At 38.5% G+C, this 20,818-nt stretch overlaps 1 protein-coding gene across 5 annotated transcripts in view; it reads left to right on the forward strand.

The window, feature by feature from the left end:
• Positions 1-286: 286 nt before the first annotated feature.
• The window catches only part of SEC11A (SEC11 homolog A, signal peptidase complex subunit), a 34,415-nt gene continuing 13,883 nt past the window's right edge, over positions 287-20,818 (forward strand). The window contains exons 1-3 of one of the 5 annotated variants that reach the window (XM_043489969.1): positions 287-308; positions 15,016-15,125; positions 19,743-19,892. In XM_043489969.1, coding sequence (XP_043345904.1) covers positions 15,043-15,125; positions 19,743-19,892 — 233 coding nt within the window. In that variant the 5' untranslated portion in view covers positions 287-308; positions 15,016-15,042. The other 4 variants (XM_043489971.1, XM_043489968.1, XM_043489970.1 and 1 more) reach the window with 4 other exon arrangements.

Genomic DNA, 20,818 nt, shown 5'->3' on the forward strand with positions numbered 1-20,818 from the left:
CACAGCCTCCGCCCTAACCCAACAGCACTTATGGAAATACCTCAGTGGTCAGTTTCCCGGAGCTCAGGACAAATCCAGCGCCACACCCAGACTCGCGGCCCCGGCTTGAACCGAGGCGGGCCACTCAGGGGCCGTTTCTGCCCCGCAGAGACACGGTTCCCTATTGGCCAGGCGTGAGCTAGGTCCCGCCTTCCGGAGGTTGCAGGGCGGTCTCCTACCTAACCCTGAGCGGCCGCCACAGTGTGGGGCCGCGAGGATGAGCGCGGGAAGTGGGCTTCAGTCGGCTCTCAGCAGACGAGCTCCAGGAGGTACGAGAGCCTCCTTCAGCGAGGCCAGGCCAGGAGGTTGGACTAGGACGGCCGGGAGTCCCTTTGTCCCCGTGTCGCGGCGAGGGGGCGGGGCCGCGCCGGTTCCACCCCGGAAGCGGAAGCGCGGGCACCGCGGGGTCCTGTCCAGTGTGCGCTTGGCCCGTGCGCCAGCCGTTCCTCCCGCCGGTCACATCGCGCCCTTTCTTCTTCCCGTGTCCACTCGCCGGCCCCGCCATGCTGTCTCTAGATTTTTTGGACGATGTGCGGCGGATGAACAAGCGGCAGGTGAGCTTGGCCGCCCACCGTTCCCCTTGTACCTTCCACTGTTGCCCCGCGTACCTCTGGGCCCCAGTATGAGGGCCTGAGCGGGTCTGACGCCTGGACTCTTCCATCTCTTTGTGGAGTCTGTGGCCAGAGATAGCTTTATCCACTCGCTGTTTTAGCCCTTAGTTGAGACTGGGCCTTCTCCGGGCGGAGCGGGAAGCCTGATCGTCACGTTCCATTGCCCATAATGAGGCAGGGAAGCAAGTGGAAACCGTGGGGCTCTTTTTAAGTGGGAGTTGGGGCTGCTTATTGTGTTAGACTGGGTAAGGCGGCAAACTTCAATCGCAGTGACTTCCGATGGATTGTGGCAACTGGGTTTAGCAGTCCACTGCTTCTCAGGCTTCTGGGATGCTCGGGGAGACGGTTATAGGCCCCACAAAAGCCATTCTACTTTGAGCCCGTTGCAACCTTTCTAGTACAGCTGGGCCCCAGCGGTCTGTACTGACTTCCTGGAACTACCTTCGAGTTCAGAGTTGAAACAGTTACTCTGCTTGCCCTCGAGTCCACTTCAGCGTTAGGGTGTACCTCAGAATATTAGTGGTACAGGGATCTTGAAACTTACATTTCCTGATTTTTGTCCTTAAACCTTATTCCATCCTGAACTTAGAGATCATATTCCGGATAGTCCTGTTGCAATTATTTGTTGTTGTTGTTTAGTTGTTTCTATCGTGTCCGATTCTTTTGCGACCCCATGGACTGTAGCCCTCCAGTCACCTCTGTCCAGGGGTTTCCCAGGCAAGAATACTGGAGTGTGTTGCCATTTCCTTCTCCAGGGTATCTTCCCGGATCAGAGATGGAACCCGTGTCTCCTGCATTGGCAGGCAGATTATTTATCACTGAGACACCTGGGAAGCCCTGTCATTGGGAAAAGTTGCTTCTTTTTGTCTTCGAGTTCAGTAGTGTCTGAAGAGCCTAGTTTTGCTTGCCTCGGACCTTTTTTTACAGTGTTTTGCTGTTAAGAAGGATCCTGATGTCACTATTAAAGGTTTTTCTCTTGGACTTCTGTTTTGCAGTTTATAATTACCATTTAGGGAAGAAAATATGCACCCTCCCCTTACTCCCCTTCAGACCTCAGCTAGCTCAGACCTCAGCTAGCTCTTAGAAATGTTTCCTACTTCCTTCAGTCATAATTGATCTTTCCTTTTCAAATTGCACGACTTTTATGTCTTTATAACATTTAAAATTCTCACCTGTATAGTGTTTTTTCATCCATATCTGAATTTCTAGGTGCCACAGACATTTCTCTGGAGAAATTCTTATTTGGGGCCTCTATTGTTCCCTGTGCTAGGTTCAGTGAGAAAAATGCAAAGATAAATAAGAACCACTTAGACTCTGGTCTAAGCAGGAGCATCAGTATGTAGAAAATGACTAAGGCAGAACAGTAACTATTTTGACCTCTTGCTATATATGGAGTGCATTATACACCTGTGAGGTAGGTCATTTTATGCCCATTATACAGGTAAAGAAAATGAGCACCCTACCAGAAATTGTTAGGAGGGGATGGGAAGGATTGGATTGCATGGGGATGGGGGTGAGGAAAAGTTAGAAATGAGGTTTTACCTGCACATAGTATCTGAGGAAAAAATTGATGGTACTGACTATAGGTACTGAGGGGTTTCCCTGGTGGCTCAGTGGTAAAGAATCTGCCTGCAATGCAGGAGACTAGGGTTCGATCCCTGGGTTGGGAAGATCCCCTGGAGGAGGGCATGCCTACCCACTCCAGTATTCTTGCTTGGGGAATCCCATGGGCAGAGAAGCCTGATGGGCTACACAGTCCATAGGGTCACAAAGAGTTGAACTCCACTCAAGTGACTAATTATGCACACATGCATTTGTACCGAGAGCTTACTAGATGAAAAGAGGGAAACTAGAAGTTTCATCAAATGTTTGATTAATTTGAGTTGTAATTATTTTTTAATAGAGGAATACTTTAATACAGTAAACTCCATCCATTTAAAGTGTATCAGTTGAGGGAATCCCCTGACAGGTCAGTGGTTAGGGATTTTCACTGCTGATGGCCTGGGATCCATCCCTGGTCAAGAACTAAGATTTCAGAAGACACCCGGCAAGGCCAAAAATAAAAATGTATCAGTTGATAAGTTTCTACAGTTATGTACATACATTACAGTCAAGATACAGAACATTTCTATCACCCACGAGATCCCTTGTAGTTCATCTCTCTAACACTTGGAAACTACTGATTTGCTTTTTGTCGGTATTGATGGGTTTGTGTTTTATAGAAATGGAACCAGAGTATGTATTCTTTGAGCTTTGAGTTTTAATTGATTTTTAACTTGCGTGTGCTAAATTGCTTCAGTCACGTCCAACTCTCTTTAGCCCTATGAACTGTACCCCTCCAGGCCCCCATGATTGTTTACTGTATGTAATTTTTTTTTCTGTCTGCTTCACAATTTTCAGAATTAAAGTGTTTCACTACCTTCATGGCATCCAATAAGCTGTTGCCAGATAAATGTCTTCTCTCCTGTCCTCAAACTTCAGTAGATCCTATTGTAAGTTAAAGTCCCAAGCCCGTTAGAATGGTGTTTGCAAGAAGTCTTAGTCATTTTACAGTCTGCTTTTTCTCTCTCTCTCGTAAACTGGGGTTTAATTTTCTTGCCTATTTCATTTCACTGTGTGTATGAACATGGTTCTGTTCAAACTTTGTGTACTTAACTGTCTTGAGAATGCCCCTTGTATTATTTTTGAGCCTTTGTGTACCGCCCTAGACTATTAGGTGATCTCTAAAGCCCTTTTAGCTGTTATATACTGTTTTATTTGTCTTCTCCTCTTTACATTGTGGCTCTTTTACTGTAATATCAGAGCACAGCTTTTCTGAGGCTTTCCTTAATCCACAAAGCCCTGATTTATAGTTTGCCCATTTCTGTGGTGTAAATACTTCCAACATGACCAATTTCAAGCTCCTGACATGACATCACTGAATGTTGAATTAGGAAGAAATGTAGTAGGCTGCAACTATAATTTCCACCTTACAAATAAAATTTAAAAAATAATCTCAAGAACATAGATAATGGTAAAATGTAATAAAAAAGAAACTGATGAATTTAGATTATTTGTTAACTTTGTTTTTAAAGTAATTGTACTAATTTTTATAACTCTTTGTTTAACAATCAGCTTGCAAGATTCCTCAGAATTTAGCAAGTTGGTTCCATCACTCCTCTGGTTGTAGGTTAATTTCTTGATGCCCATTGAGATAGCCTTTGTGTGCAGAAAAGCCTATTTAGAATTCTTGTATTTGGAAAAAAAAACACCTCAATTTATAAAGTCTAAAATTTAAAAACTCAGTTCTTAAATCTTTTAGAATCAGTTTTCAAATCTTGTCCTATTGAAAGTCTAGCAAGTTTTTTTGGCACACCATGAGGCCTGTGGGATCTTAGTTCCCTGACCAGGTATTGAACCCGGGCACTTGGCAGTGAAATCACAGGGCCCTGACCACTGGGCTTCCAGGGATTTCCCAGGTCTAGCAAATTTTAAGAGTCACTTTTAAGGGCCTTTGAATATTTAGGCTAATTTGTAAACAGACATCTTAAAAGTATTAAATTTGATTTATAAATTTAAACAATTTCCTTTTTAAGAAGGTTAATCAACAAACATCAGTTCATGCTTATGTAATTTTTATAAATTTGAAGCTTAGGTTCTCTCACATGTTTCAGCATTTGAATATAATATATAAATAGTAAGTTTTCTGATTAAAATATAAATCTATAATGATTGTACATTTTGAATTAGAATTGCAAACCTGACCTACTTTAATAGGTCAGATTCTCTTTAAATGTTACAAAAACTTAAGATTCCAAATATGCACAGAGTCCTTAACATAAGAGTCCTGGAGTGAAAAGATGCTTATTTGCTAAATAAGTATGTTATGCCAAATAATTTTTCTATTACTTTTATGTGTAATTCTCTGTTTGCTGAGAAGTTTTTGTTTTTTGCTGAGAATTCTTTTTTTTTTTTTCCTTTTTTTTTCTTCTTTTTTTTTCCTTTTCTTTTTTCTTTTCGCTGAGAATTCTTAATGACCAGAGGACTTTGGCCAGCCTAACTGGATCCGTGTTTGAGCCCTGATGGACTAGCCTGACTGTCACAGAATTTTCTCTTAGTGTCTCCTTAGGTCTTTTCCTTTACTTGATTGAACTTGGCATTTCTTTGGATTTTAATTATCTGTATGTTTTCCTACCAAAATCTGAAGACTTTAAGACTTGGCACAATCCTTTCTTTTGTTGTCTTTCTATTTAAAAAAAAATATTTTGGCCGTGCCCATGAAGCATGTGGGATCTTTGACGAGGAATTGAACCCCTGCTCCCTGCAGTGGAAGGGCAGAGTCTTAACTACCGGACCACCAGGGAAGTCCTTCTTTTTATATCTATCTCTTAGGATCACTTAACTCTTAATGGCTACTGTAGTGATTTCTGATTGAATTCCAGATATTTTTGTTAACTTTTTCTTTTTAATAAATTGGCTCTATAGTGAAGCACACAGAAGCCTAGATTCTTCTTAGACTTGAACCTAATATGAGCAAGTGTACTGCAAATAGGACGTATATACAACACCGAGGACAGCTCCATTACTTTTTTTGATTATTGAAAGCTAATCTGGTCTTGTTTAGGATTGGGAAAATCTTTATCACTAGCAGGGTATTAAATATAGAGAGTTGTCAACTGGTTAAAAGATGCTCAGCCACTAAAATGGGTAAAAGAGGACTCTTAAGGGGTTTAGAAATAGTGTGTACAGAAACCAGTAATTATGCCTTCTAGGTTAAGGGAGTCAACAAAGAACTAGCAGAATACCTCCCTCCAAGCCCCTTCCAATAACCTGAGATAACAGGCTTCTTTGGAGAGGGTGTGGCTGCCACAGGGACATGTAGTGACATTTGCCAGAGCAGTGAACTGGAACTGGTCCATAGAAGCGGCCTACTGAGAGGCTGAGAAATTTGCGAGTGTGTGTGGGCAGGAGCCAGTCTGTGATGGTCTCTGAGGTGTGCTCTCGCAGACCTCCTGTACTCAGATCTACTGGCTACCTGGTGAAATACAAACACTCCATGGGAAGAGAAGCCCTTCCCACTCTCTGTCATCTTGCAGCGGCCCTGCAGTGCCTTTGTTAAGAAAAACGTACATCCTTGAGGCAGTGGGAAAAGGTGCCCTTGTTTACAGGGCTCAGCCTAGTAACACAGAAGGATGGATTTGGTGCCGAAAGACAATAAATTTATAATGCCTACTCTTCCACTGTTCTCTCAGGCCAGCCACTTAAGATGATAGAGGACACATGCTGCTGCTGCTAAGTCGCTTCAGTCGTGTCCGACTCTGTGCGACCCCATAGACGGCAGCCCACCAGGCTCCCCTGTCCCTGGGATTCTCCAGGCAAGAATACTGGAGTGGGGTGCCATTTCCTTCTCCAATGCATGAAAGTGAAAAGTGAAAGTGAAGTTGCTCAGTCGCGTCCGACTCTTAGCGACCCCATGGACTGCAGCCTACCAGGCTCCTCCATCCTTGGGATTTTCCAGGCAAGAGTACTGGAGTGGGGTGCCATTGCCTTCTCCGACATATAAGACCAGTGAAATTCATGACTGTGTGCCCATGTGACTGTTGTGCTTTATTACCTGTAAAATAAGTTTTCTGATCAGAAGCAGTGCTGTATGGAATGTCATGATGAGTCATAAAGGCATTCTGTAAGTTCATGGGTGCTGGTTTTGATGGAAATACTGAAGACAAGGAAGACAGATCTGCGGCTGTGGTGGTTTAATTGCTAAGTTGTGTCCGACTCTTTGTGACCCCATGAACTGTAGCCCATGATGCTCTTCTGTCCATGGGATTTCCCAAGCAAGAATACTGGAGCGGGTTGCCATTTTCTTCCTCGGGATCTTCTGGACCCCGAGATCAGACCTAGGTCTCCTGCACTGCAGAGAGATTCTTTACTGCTGAGCCACTAGGGAAGCCCTCTGTTTCCAGAGTCTATTCTAGAAAGAAGAAATTACTGCCCCTTCCATGATGGAAGTAATCCAGCGTCAGGAATGGTGGCATTGTTGGTCTTTGCAGTTGGCAGTCTAGGCACTCATCACTGGCTAGAACCAAGCTGGTCCTGGTGAGTGAAAGTCCACGTTGCTAACCTTCATCTTGGCTGCTATAGCCATTTGACCATTAGTCCATTGGTTAAGAGACATGAGTGGCTAGGGAAAGAGGCTGACTGACACCGTGATACACTGCATTACAAGTTAAATTATGGTCTGAATCTAGAGAATCACTTCAGTGAGAAGAAAGGAGAGGACAGCAAGAGCCAAGCCAGACCATGGAAGGCCCTCTGTGCTTAGGGGTTCAGAAGTTAGCCTATAGGTGGTCAGAGAAGATTTTGAGAGGTGGTAAGAGAAGATTTTGAGCAGACAGCTCAATAATTTTATTTTCACTTTACGAACAATAATTATATATTGGTGCATGAATTAGAAAGATGTACTAGAGATAGAACTGTCAGACTGCTTCAGTAGTCTGGATAAGTGGAGATAAGATGTGAAGTAAGGCAGTAGTCATAGAAATAAAGCCAGTGGGTTGGATGTAAGAGATGTTGGGAGGGTAAAATTTAGAAGACTTACATGCATGGTGGGACTAATCACTAAGCTAGAGTATATGGAGGGAGGTAGAGGAAAAGGATTGAGTTCAGCTCTGTACGTGTTGAATTTAAAGTGTCTATGTAACACCTAGGTGATTTTCAGTAAATAACTGGATATACTTACCAATTGGATAGAACTGGTCTGGTCTGGAGAAGAGATTTGGGTGATATATGCTGATATTTGATAATTGAATCTATGAATAGATAAGACTGCAGGGTGGAAAGAGAAAAGGACAAAGGTTGAACTCCTAGAACACTTGCATTTAACTGGATATCAGAGAAGAGGTCAGGGTCTGAGGTTGGTGACACAGAAACCGAGAGATCAGGGAGTGAGAAAAAGATGATCAAGTGCCAAGTGTCTCAGAAAAACAAGGTAGTTAAAATAAGATCATGGACTCCCTCCTCCTGGTTTTTAATGAATAGTTTAAATAGTTAATATATTTACATTGTTCTCCTCCGCCCCCCACAAAAAGTGAAAGTCACTTTTTCCTATAGTCTTGCCAGCATTGTGTTTTCAGACTTTGAGATTTTTTCTATTCTAATAAATGAAAAGTGGTATATCAGGACAGCTTACTTGTATTTTGCTCATTATGAGTTTGGTTGAGCATATTTTCATGTGATTTTGGAGTTTATATTTCATTTTCAATGAGCTAGCAGTTCATAACACTTTGCTTATTTCCCTTTTGGATTGTTGTTATTGATTTGTAGGATCTCTTTATAGGACGATTAGTCTTTTGTATATATATAGTAAATATTTTCTCCCAGTTTGTCATTTGTGTTTTGATTTAGCTTACAGTATAATTTGCCATGCATAGTTGTTGGGTTTTTGGGTGTTTTTTTTTTTTGGTTATTTGCTCTTTAATATTGTTTTGGGGAGTCAAATTTACCATTTTTTTCTTCATGGCTTCTGGATTTCAGGTCAATTTAAAAAACTTCCCTTACTCCAAGGCTTTCGTACTTTTTTTTTTTTTTTTTTTTGTGGGTTTTTTTTTGTTGTTTTTATTTTTTTTTGGTGTGGACCATTTTAAAATCTTTATTGAATTTTTTGCAATATTCTGTTTTATTTTTTGGCCACAAGGCATGTGGGATCTTAGCTACCCGAAGAGAGATCGAACCCACACCCCCGTATGGAAGGTGGTTAAGCACTGTGTTAACCCTTGTGTTAACCTCTGGGCCTCCAGGGGAGTCCTGGCCTTCCCTCCTTTGTTTTCTTCTGTTACTTTTGTGAATTTGTGCCTTAAAAAAAAAAAAAACCACTTTATTGACGTATAATTCATAAAATTCACCCATTTTAAGTGTATAGTTCATGGGTTTTAGTAAATTTATATAGGGTTGTGCACCTATCACCACAATCCATTTTTAGGATATTTTCATCATCCCAAAAGATCCTTTGTGTGCTTTCAGTCAATGCCCATTTCCACTCCCTCCCTGCCCCAGACATCCACTAATCTATTTTGAATCTCTATGATTTACCTTTACTAGATATTTTTTTATTTTATTTAATTTTTTATCAGCAATTGGCTTTTAGTAAGTCAAAGCAGACATTGTACTTAAATGGAATCCTGTAAAATTCTACAAAATCCTTTTGTAGCTGGTTGCTTTCATTTCACGTAATTTTGTAAAATTGTGGTGAAATACACTTAACAAAATTTTCTATCCTAACCATTTTTACTTTGTTATTTTTTTTTTAATTGAAATGTAGTCAATTAACAATGTTGTATTAGTTGCAGGTGTATAGCAAAGAGATTCAGTTACACACACATATATATGTCTTCTTTTTCAGAGTCAAATTGGTTTGTTTTTCTTTGCTGTTTTTCTGTCTTCTATTTCACTTATTTCTACTCCTAATTTTAGTATTTCTTTTCTGTGAGTTACTTTGGATTTCATTTGCATTTTCCTAGTGTTTTAAGTTGGAAGCTTAATTTGGGAAATCTACAAATATTTGAAAATTAAACAGTGCATTTCTAAATAACTCATGGGTCAAAGGAGAATCACAGGGAAATTGCAAAATATTTTGAACTGAATATAAACCAAAACACAACTTGTAATTTGAGACCTTTCTGTTTTTCTTAACATAGGATTTACTGTTATAAAATCCCCTCTACATACTACTTTCAGTGCATCCCGCAGATTTTGAAATGTTGTATTTTTATTCTCTTTTGATTTCTTCTACCATGGGTGATTTTAGAAGTATCTTATTTGATTTCTAAACATTTGGGGCAGTTTTTCAGGTATCTTTCTGTTACTGATTTCTATTTTCTTTCTTTTTTTTTTTTTTTTTTTTTTTTTTTTTTTTTTATTTCTATTTTCATGCCATTGTGATTGGAGAATACTCTTTGCATAATTCAAATTCCTTTCTATTTATTGAGATTTGTTTTGTGGTCTTGAATATGGTTTGTCTTTCTGAATGGTCTGTGTGTACTTAAAAGGAATGTGTATCTGCTCTTGTTGGACAGAATGTTCTATAAATATCAGTTAAGTCAAATTGTTTGGTAGTGTTGTTCAAATCTTTTCTATGCTTATTGTTTTTTTTTTTAATTTTCTTGCTGTATCAGTTATTGAGAGGGGATATTGACATTTTGGACTATAACTGTGAGTTTGTCTATTTCTTCTACTCTTTTCCATTATGTTTTATCACAAGATATTGAATATAGTTCCCTGTACTATACATTAGGACCTGGTTGTTTATCCATTCTGAATGTAATGGTTTGCATCTACCAAGCCCCAAACTTCCAGTCCATCCCTCCCTCTCCTTCTGCTTCTTGGGGGAGAGTGTGTTCTTTATGTCTGTGAGTCAGTTTGTGTTTTAAATAGGTTCATTTGTGCCATATTTTAGATTCCACATAAAAGTGATATAATTTGATATTTGTCTTTCTCTTTCTGAGTTACTTCACTTGGTATGATAATCTCCAGTTGCATCTTGAAATAGTGTTTTATTACTATGACTTTAGTTTCACTAAACTTGTCTTTTGTGATGTCTAATCTGCTGTTATTCCATTTTGTGTGGTTATCAGACAAGATTCGGCACATGCAAGGCGGTATGGCCATAGCCAGCCTGTGTGGTTTTCATTTCAGATGTTTTCTTTTTCATCTCTAGAGATTTGAGTTGGGTCTTGGATATATTTTCTATCATCAAAGTCTCTAATGTGCTCAGTCTTTCCCCTACCATCTTCTTTGTTTTTAATTCTGGCTGAGCCACACAGCTTGTGGGATCTTAGTTCCCCAACCGGGGGTTGAACCTGGGCGGCAGCAGTGAAAGCGCTGAGTCCTAACCACTGGACCACCAGGGAATTACCGATTCAAGGCTTTTTAAAAAGGCTTTGTTAGGCAAGTCCACAGCAGCCTTTAGTCCACGGTTAATTTTTCACCACAACTAAACAGTAACTTTTGAGTATGCTATCCAAAGCCAATGTGTTATGAACATTTCCACTCTGGCCAATGGAAACAAATTATTCCTGCCCCATATGAGCTTTTAGAATTGTTCTGTTGCTCCTTTTAGATGATTCTTTAGATGATTAATTTCCCTTAAATGCATGTGCTAATCCTTGCTGATCATCACGCAGCTGAAGACTTGAGAAGAGAGGCTGCATAGATCTTTATATAGTTCTCATTTCTGTAATGCCTTACAATCAAAGCTGCCTTCGTCTCCCCAGACTCCCAGTTCTTTGTCATCAAGTCAGGAGACTTGTAGGCTCTGGCTACATTTGCATTTTGCCCTGTGACCTGGACACCATCCAGTCTGTAAGTTGGGGCAATTGTAGGGCTCACCTTGTTTCTCCTTTCATAATCCTATGCTACCTGGACACCGTCACATGTCCAGTGTCTGAAAACCTTTGTTCATATATTTTATCTAGTGTTTTAATTATTTCAGGCAGGAAGGTAAATTTGATCCCTTTTTCTCCAACTTGGCCTGAATAACATGTTTCTTTTTTTTTTTTTTTTACTTTTTTATTTTGTATTGGGGTATAGCTGATTAACAAACAATGTCGTGATAGTTTCAAGTGGATGGCAAAGGGACTCAGCCTTATATATACACGTATCCATTCTCCCCTAAGCTCCCCATCTATCCAGGCTGCCCCATAACATTAAACAGAGTAAATAGCGTATTTTTGAGATTCATCTATGTTGTGTGTTTCAATAGTTCATTCATTTCTATTCCTGAGTGGTTTTCCATCATTTGGAAATAATGTTGTAATTTATTTATTCACCTGTTGGTGGACATTTGGTGTTTTTTTTTCCAATTTGAGGCTATTATGAATGAAACTACTATACAAGTGTTGCATGGATATGTTTTCATTTGTCAGATTTTAAAGAAATTTAATGGATTTTTTAAAATGAAAGTCATCTTATGCCTGTTTAGACAAATCAAGAATTTTTGTTGTTGTTATCATTTAAGACCCTCACTGGGACTATCAGTGACTTTATATATTGGACCATAATAAGTGTCCATTCTAATTATGCTTCGGTTTTTCAGTGCTGTAAATTTTACTGGTAGCTGCTCTCAGTGTATCTGCTTCTAATACCCTAGTTTTTAATTGCTACTTCTATGAATTAGAAACCAGGGGAATTGTGATTATGAATTAATAAGTCTCTTAAGTTTGAGGTCTCAAAATAAGTGGAATTTAAGACTTAAGCCAACTGCTATTTTGTAGCTCTCAGACACATTTTTGCTTCCATGGTCATGTTTGTCTTCACTTGAGATTACTAGAAGTCTGAACTCCTATGAAAATACTCTTTGTTGAACTTCAAGTATCTCTTACGAGAACAGGAAATATAATAGTGTGTTTGATAACTAATAAGTGCAAGTATATAACTTCCAAATTTGTTGTTGTTTAGTCACTAAGTTGTTTCTGACTCTTTTGCAACCCCATGGACTGTACCCACTAGGCTCCTTTTTCCATGAGATTTCCCAGGCAAGAATACTGGCGTGGGTTGCTATTTCTTTCTCCAAGGGATCTTCCTGACCTAGGACTTGAACCTGCATATCCTGCATTGGCAGGCGGATTCTTTACCATTGAGCCACCTAGAAGCCCCAACTTCGGTATTAGAACTTGTTAAATTATAATATTTAAACTTACTATCACTGGGAAGACCCATAGGGATGGGATGGGGAGGGAGGTGGGAGAGGGGATCAGGATGGGGAACACATGTAAATCCATGGCTGATTCATGTCAATGTATGGCAAAAACCACTATAATATTGTAAAGTAATTAGCCTCCAACTAATATAAATGGAAAAAAAAGAAAAACAACAACTTACTATCAGCTTTATTTTGCTGAATTTTCTGTTGTAGGTTTTTCTCAAATTCTTGTTATTTATTACTTACTGTGTATTTTAACTTATGTAGATTATTCTAGTCATGGAACTTTTTTGGGAAGTCTCCACACACTACTTCCTAAAAGTGCAAAAGAAAAATAGCACACATAAAGCCTTATGCCATAGCTACCAAGAGATATTACATAGAGCTTTGACTGGTTTTTAATAACATTCTTTAACTTTGAACACTGAAGAACATAATGTTCCAGTCATTTCTTAGAAAAAATAATGGGGCTATTCAGTTCTGTGATTGTTACTCTACATATGTCACAATGTCCTATTAATAGCTTGCTTTGGCCAAATGGTATGAGGTTAGGTAGCTGCCACCTTATTTCTGTCAATACCCAAAATACCTCTTTCTCTACATTCATTCTGTACATTCATTAGCATTTAGATACAGTGGTGAAGAAAGCAGGGGCTTTTGAGTAAAGATTTTTGTCATGAAAAAGGGGAGAAGAGAGTGAAAAATACGGTACTTTCAAACTTTTGCTCAGGTAGAGTATTTGTTTTCGCAGATATGTGCTTCTGTCTAGGTTTTGACAGACAGTCACACACTGACTTAGAAGTGTACAGGCCGGCATCTTTTAAGGAACATTTATACATAGTGAGAGACTCGGCCTCTTTCTCTACTGTTGAGGTTGCTCTTGATGATTGGATACATGTCACAACAATGATTGTGTAGTTAAAATAGGATTACATGTCTGAGGAAAAAGAGAAGAATAATTGTAGTGACCTCCTTGCAGGAACAGAGAAAATCAAGATTTTTTAAATCTTTCATTTTTCTTTTAAAGAACACCTACTTTAGGGACTTCTGTGATAGCCTAGTGGTTAAGAATCTGTCCTCCATGGCAGGGGGCACAGGGTCCATCCCTGGATGGGGAACTAAGATCCCACATGCTACAGGGTGCAGCCAAAAAAAAAAGGAAAAAGCCCCAACCAGTTATTTTATTAGCTGTCTCACACCTGTTCTGACAATGCTACATCTGTGCCCTTCTGAAGACAGCTTTTCCTCAGCAAAACAGATTTGAACTGACTGACATGTAGCTATTTTTAGCTTTATTTATTTCACTGTGTTTTTTATGTTTTGTTGCAGAAATATTAATAGGCTTGACTATAGGATATTGCCTGCTCAGAGTGTTATGTACTATATGGTATGTTCCGGTATTACCTTTTCAAAATCTGGCAAATTCTGAATTATGAAGCCTTTCTGACCCCCAAAGGTTTTAAAAAAGAAATCATGAAACTATGTTTTGTAGTTTTTATAAGCCCCACAGCCCTTCCTTCAGTGACTCTGGATTGGGGCCCTTAATAATCTTTTGCCCTAACCAGTAGTATATATAGGTGACTTTCTTAGCATGGTAAGTTTGGAAAATAGAACCTCTAGCTGAATTCCTTCAGAGAAGGCAATAGCACCCCACTCCAGTACTCTTGCCTGGAAAATCCCATGAATGGAGGAGCCTGGTGGGCTGCAGTCCATGGGGTTGCTAAGAGTTGGACATGACTGAGCGACTTCACTTTCATGCATTGGAGAAGGAAATGGCAACCCACTCCAGTATTCTTGCCTGGAGAATCCCAGGGACAGGGGAGCCTGGTGGGCTGCCGTCTATGGGGTCGCACAGAGTCGGACACGACTGAAGCAACTTAGCAGCAGCAGCAGCAGCTGAATTCCTGACTGCCGATCCACAAGCGGACCACAATCACTTCTTAAAAGCTAGCTTTTCTATCCTTATCCTCTCTGACTCTGCTTTCTTAAATCTGTCTTTGGAATAAAAAGACTATTTTTTGTCTTTTCAAAAAATAATATGAAACAAGCGGTTTGGCTTTGACAAAGTCACTTCCTCTCTCTGAGACTGTTTCCTCACCTGTAAAATGAGGGCTCAGGTTAAATGCCATTGAATAGCCTGTAATTATCAAGGGCTATTTATTGTAGAAAAGTAAGTCCTAGAGGAGTTTCGAAGCACAGGTACATTGCTGTTGGCTGGTATGTGCCGTGAATGTGATGGAATTTAAGCTGAATGGTTGTGAAGCCCAAATGAAATAATTTATATGAAAAGTTCTGAAAATAATGTTAATCATATGAATGTAACGTGTTTTAGCAAACAAAGCAGAGCAGGATTCTTTGGGTGGCTTGAAGGGCTGTACTGGGATGTGCTCATGGGGTAATTACACGCACAGTTTGAAAGGCAGTCTCTGGGACTTCCCTGGGGTTCAGTGGCTAAGACTCTGCGCTCCCAGTGTAGGGGACCTGGGTTTGATCCCTGGTCAGGGAACTAGATCACACATGTCACAACTAAGACCCAGTGCAGTCAAAAAAATAAATAAAATTTTTAAAGGAGTTTCTGAACTTCAGGTGCCCTAATAGGACTACTTGAAACTTTAAAAAATTGATACTACTCTCGGTTGCTTTCCTCAGTCGGGCTAACTATGGATCTGATTTCTTCTCTTGTTCTTACAGCTCTATTATCAAGTCCTAAATTTTGGAATGATTGTCTCCTCGGCACTAATGATCTGGAAGGGGTTAATGGTCATAACTGGAAGTGAAAGTCCGATTGTAGTGGTGCTCAGGTAACAATTAATTTTTCTTTTCAAAGTATGGAGTTGCATGGCATTACTTGGGAGAGAAACTGAGATGTTGAATAATGGATATATCATTCCTTTAGACATTACTGTTGCCCAGAAGAGGACCTGGAAGAAAATTTGTTTTTCTTTCTCAGTTGTGAGAAATTCTCAACTTTGTCAGGCGCTTTCCATTCAGATCCCAAAGGGCTCCTGACTTTTCCATGAAATGTTTACCATATGAGCTTTATTTTTGGCACATCTGTTAAGGAAGTGTTTCAGTTTAGTTTATTTTCCCGAAATCTTTCTGTCTTATGTTTTTTTACTTTAGTCTATCAGGGCTGATGGTGGTTTAGTTGCTCAGTCATGTCCGACTCTTTGTGACCCCATGGACTGTAGCCCACCAGGCTCCTCTGTCCATGGGATTTTCCAGGCAAGAATACTGGAGTGGGTTGCCATTTTCGTCTCCAATCAGGGCTGATACTTAGTTGTTAATTTACAAGATCATATATCATCTTCATAAATTAAGAATTCTTCTGCAACATGTTCTCAGTGTCAGTACAGAAGCCTCACTAATTATTTCCATGTTTCATGCTGACCTTTAAATATCACTTCTAAATAGACTTCAGGAATTTTGAATATATTAATGCCATCTCTTAAAGTGACAAACATACTGATTTTTCCTTCCCTATCCTTGTACTCATATTCTTAATGATTTTAAAAACTTAATTTAGTAACTCATTATTGGAGAATTAACACTTAGTTATTTAATTGAATCATTATAATTTGGTCTTATTTGAAGCTTAATTATGTAAGCTGTCTCAAGTATTTTCTGGGGATAATAGAGTATAAATATAAAATAAATTGAATCATTAGCATTACCTAGAGTCTAGATAATAGTACATTAGTCTTAACAAGAAGAATTTGACTCTGACTGTTTACTAGGCTTTACTTCCATCAGTAAGTGGTTGGAAGCACTGGGTCTCCAGTATTTTCCTCCTCCCTTACTAATACTCATACGCACACCCTCGATCTGTCTTTATTACTAATCAAATGCAATTGTGATTTTAGAGATCCAGTGAAACGTGGATTTTGTTATTGGGGAAAGCACTTGATGTATTGTTCTAGGAGTATGGAGACTTGGGTCTTTAGCTCTTTCATTGTCTAACCTACAACCTTGGGCAAGTCTCTTACAGACTGAATCATAGCTTCCTCATCTATAAAATGAAGGCTAGACCTAGATGTTCCAGGTCTAAAATTGTGTGGCCCTAAGTTCCTGGACAGGTTTGAATTCAATGAGTGTTCAAACACTAGTGGAAGAAGAATCCACACTAATTGTCACTGTGGGGAAAAGCTGTAGAGAGAAGGCCCAGGGAGGCTTCTTTTGGAGATTCTTCTGGGATTATTTCAGATTGAGTTCCATTCAGTGGAGATGCTTAAGGACAGTCTAATTAGCTTTAAATTGGAAATGATAGAGTGAGTAGGGGATTGTACTAAACACCTGCTCCACACTTTAGTGGTCCTGAAAATATCAGCTGGGATTTAAAAGGGATGTTTGGATAAGTTTTTTTGGTAGCTAGGTTATTCATATATTAAACTTTTCTGATTGTCAATGTGGAATAAAGAAAAAAAATTAAAAGAGACCAGGTCAAGAGAGCATCTGGTTGAGACTGGTGGGAGTAGTCATTAGAGAAAAGGTAACTTACGTGATTTCATGAAACTTCAAGGAATATAATTTTTGCCTAGATCCAAATGTACCTCCAAGGACTTAGGCCACCTGAAAATCCACTTTTAAGACTTTTGTGAAACTATTGGGAATAAAGACAAATAATTATTATTTATTTTATTTACTGAAGTTTCAGGGAACATTCAAAACATTTCCCCCTTTGTGACACTGAAGTCAGTTTTATTTTTATTTATATATAAAATATGTTTATGGTTATGCTGCATGGCCTTCGGGATCTTTATTCCCTGATGGAGGATTGAACCGAGGCCCCCTACAGTAGAAGAGTTCTATCCATGGACCTCCAGGGGATTCCCCAGTTTAATTTGTATAAATTATATATGACCTCTTACAAAATTGATGATGTATCATATTTAAAAGTATAGTTTGATCAGATAATAAATAGTAAGAAGTCTACTAATTATTTAATTTTTAAAAAGTTTCTTTAATAATTATTTCTTTAATAATCCTTTTCACCACATGCTTTTTATCTGTTTTGAATTGCCATCTGTATCTGGATTCTTAAATCTCTTTTTTCCTCATCCAACTTTATCCCTTGAATCTACACTCTTGTTTTCGTCCTACGCTAACATCTTTACCTAGATGTTGACCAGGCACTTGAAGCTCCACCAATAAAAGTGAAATGCATCTCCCATTCCCAAAAACCTGTTCTTCTTCCTCCTAGTTCTGTGACTGTCACGACCATCTGCTCAGTTGCCAGTGTTAAAAACCTGAGTCATTCTTGTTCCCCCTTCTGTCATAATCCAACTGACCATCAAATTAGTTGTTTTCCCTCCCTCTATTCTGACCTTTTATCGCTATCCTCCCTGCCGTTTTCTGTTTCAGGCCCTCTTCATTTCCTGCTTGGGCTATTGTAGTGACCTTTAAAAAAAATGCTTTTATAATAAAAATTTTAAAAAAACTTAATATATCTTCATTATATGAAATTTTGAAAACACAAAAAATCTAGATGAAACTAAGTCACCTATAGTTCTGGGATATAATCACTATTAACATTTTAGTCTCTTTTTCATGTATATTATTTCTTACATAATTGAGGTAACTCTGCATGTATTCTTTTTTCAGTCTTTTCCCCTTATCCTTATTTTCCAGTGTGCATGTTTTAATAAAACTTAATAATTGCCAAGTATTCAGTTGTAGATAATACCCTGGACAAGTGGTCTCCCAATTTACCTTCTCATCTTTTCCATCTATTCATGAATTCAATAAATATTTGAATGTCTTCTGTAAACTCTGTAGCTTCTGACGTGATCTTTTTTTTTTAAGTGCAAATGTGATCATGATAACTCCCCACTTAAAGTTCTAGAGTATCTCAGAGGCAATTTAGCACAGTGAGAGTAGACTCCTTTGGTCTAATTCCCTCATTTATAATTTTTTTTTTGTTTTGCTAATAACTCTAGGCCAGTCTAAGCCTCAGTCTCCTTATCTATAAAGTTAGGATAATTATAGTACCTACATCATAGAATTGTTCTGAAGATTGTTTGAAATAAAGAAACACCACTTAGAATTAGCGCTTTGCATATAAGTGCTCGATAAAGCTGAGTTATTGAATCAGAATAACTCAACTTTTATGTTTTATTTATATAATTTTCAAGCAAGGTTTTATTTGAACCAAGGATGTCACTGATTTTTTTAAAAATCAACCAAAATAAAAACTTGAAAATTTCATGTCTAGAATACCTTCTATAATGTTTTCATCGAACACGTGTTTCATCTTTTGTCTGAACACCTTCCAAGAAAGGGAATTGATTGCCCCATGAGGAAGCTTAACAGAAGTTTTAAGAATAAACATTGTGCTGAAAAATCTATGTTTCTAGTGAGCCCCCAAATTTGCTCATGTTTGAATCACCTGGGATCTTTACAGACTATTGGTTTGATGCCTACTTCTCATCCTCAGACATTCTGATTTAAGTGGTTTGAGACATGACCTGGGCATGGGGATTTTTAAGTTTCTCAGATGATTCTTGTGTGCACCAGAGTTTGGGAGCCACTGCTATACTCCCTTATAAATATAGAAGACCAGAGTCTTCAAACAGAAGTGTTTGAACCTTGTCATTGTTCTTGTGTTGAATTTTATTCCTTGTCTATCCATTTTTTCCTTATTAAACTTACAGTTATTGAAAATTAGAGCTTGAGTTTCTGAAATACTGATGCACTATTTCATTATAGAAAAAAAAGTTTCATCAAGTAGTGCAAATATCTTAGGACCTTTGAAGGACGTGGTAAAAGGTAGAACAGGTGAAAGGTAAGAAGACACTCTAGAAGTTTGTAACCACTAAGTACCATGAAATTGAATTCTTTGCTCATTTTTGAAATTCTTAGGCAAAGATCTCTGCTTTTGTCCTTGGTTTTCTTTATTGTTTCTCTTCTTTAAATAAATCAATTGATAGCACAAGCATTATCTCTGTTGCTGACTGTCCTTGACTTGATGAGCTGTTTTTCCTTCTTGTTGGATTGAAACCATAAGGTCATCTTGCTCTGTATCTTTATAAATGGCAGAAGAAGATGATCCGGTTCTCATTTGAATATTTGAATATCTTTAGTGTTTTCAGATGGAGAATAAGGGCAGGGATTATAAAGTTCATTCTTTTATATTCTGTTTTGAAATTTTAAAAGGTTAAGGAATTAGTAACATTGCCCTTTTCAAAATTTAAGCTCCTTTGAATAGTAATGGTTGCAATGGAACTAGTTAACTAAAGGAAACCTTTAGTATAACTAATTAGTATAAAGAAACCTTTTTTGGAGGACAGTACACATGTTTGTTGATATATTTGTTAAGATATGTATATTCCAAAGGTGATAACTTTTGTTGAATATCTAACTTTGAAAATAAATTTAATCTCAGACACTCTTGTGTTCTTATATTCTTTTTTCCCTCCCAGTGGCAGCATGGAACCTGCATTTCATAGAGGAGATCTTCTCTTTCTAACAAATCGAGTTGAAGATCCCATACGAGTGGGAGAAATTGTTGTTTTCAGGATAGAAGGAAGAGAGATTCCTATAGTTCACCGAGTCTTGAAGATTCATGAAAAGTATGTGCAAACTATATCTTCTCTATTTTAAAATATGTTTGTGTTTTAGTTTTTGCAGTATTTCATTTTGATAGCCCAAAGATTTAAGAAATGGTGGGAAACTCCTAGGTCCTTCTTCCAGTCCATTTTTATGAACCTCTTTTGGTGACATTTGGAAAACTAAATACTTACTAATTCATCTATTTCTTGAGGGCTTTTCTGGAGGTTTTTCTTGGATCTCTTCTACGTCCCAACCAGATCAGTGACCCTATATATCATCCCAGAAAAAAAGGTCACATAAAGATTGATCCCAAACAAGGATCTTATACAATGGATGAGGTAGCCCTAATCTTTCAAAAGTAAACCTTTAAGGCAATCTCACAGACGTTGTAAGAATAAATTTATCAACTTTTTCAAAATTCCAAAGAAAACTATTGAAATCTTAAAATTATTTATTCTTGTAAATATAGAAGGATTTTAGAATTGAAAAGAACATATGTAAGACCTTTAGAATTCACTGGGGGTGGAGGAGGGGTGTAACAATGAGCAAAAGCTGTCACGTCCCAGGTTTCAGTTTCCCTGTCTGTGACAGAAAGAAGTTCAGGAAGATGAGCTCTGGGTTCTTAGCCTGTGCCCACTGTGCAACTACGTATCCTCACCCGTCCCTTCCAAATCTGTAATGTTCCTAGTTAGAAGGGAAAGACAGAAAGAAATGGAGGAAAAGGGAGTGTCCTGGAAAACATGAGAGGGAAGTAAAGCAGTGGGAGTGATGTAGGTCCTTGAGTATGAGGAAGCCCTAAATAAATCCTGCCTCATTCTTAAACCCTCTCAAATAGTTTATATTCTCCACTTACAATAGAGGGAACCGTCGCCTGTTGCTTTTTGAAGATCATTGTAAACATTCTAGCTTAGAAGAGTTCTTTCTTCATTGATGAAATAAAGATCTG

This window comes from Cervus canadensis, chromosome 17, assembly GCF_019320065.1.
Source record: "Cervus canadensis isolate Bull #8, Minnesota chromosome 17, ASM1932006v1, whole genome shotgun sequence".
In the NCBI taxonomy this organism is placed as follows: Eukaryota; Metazoa; Chordata; class Mammalia; order Artiodactyla; family Cervidae; genus Cervus; species Cervus canadensis.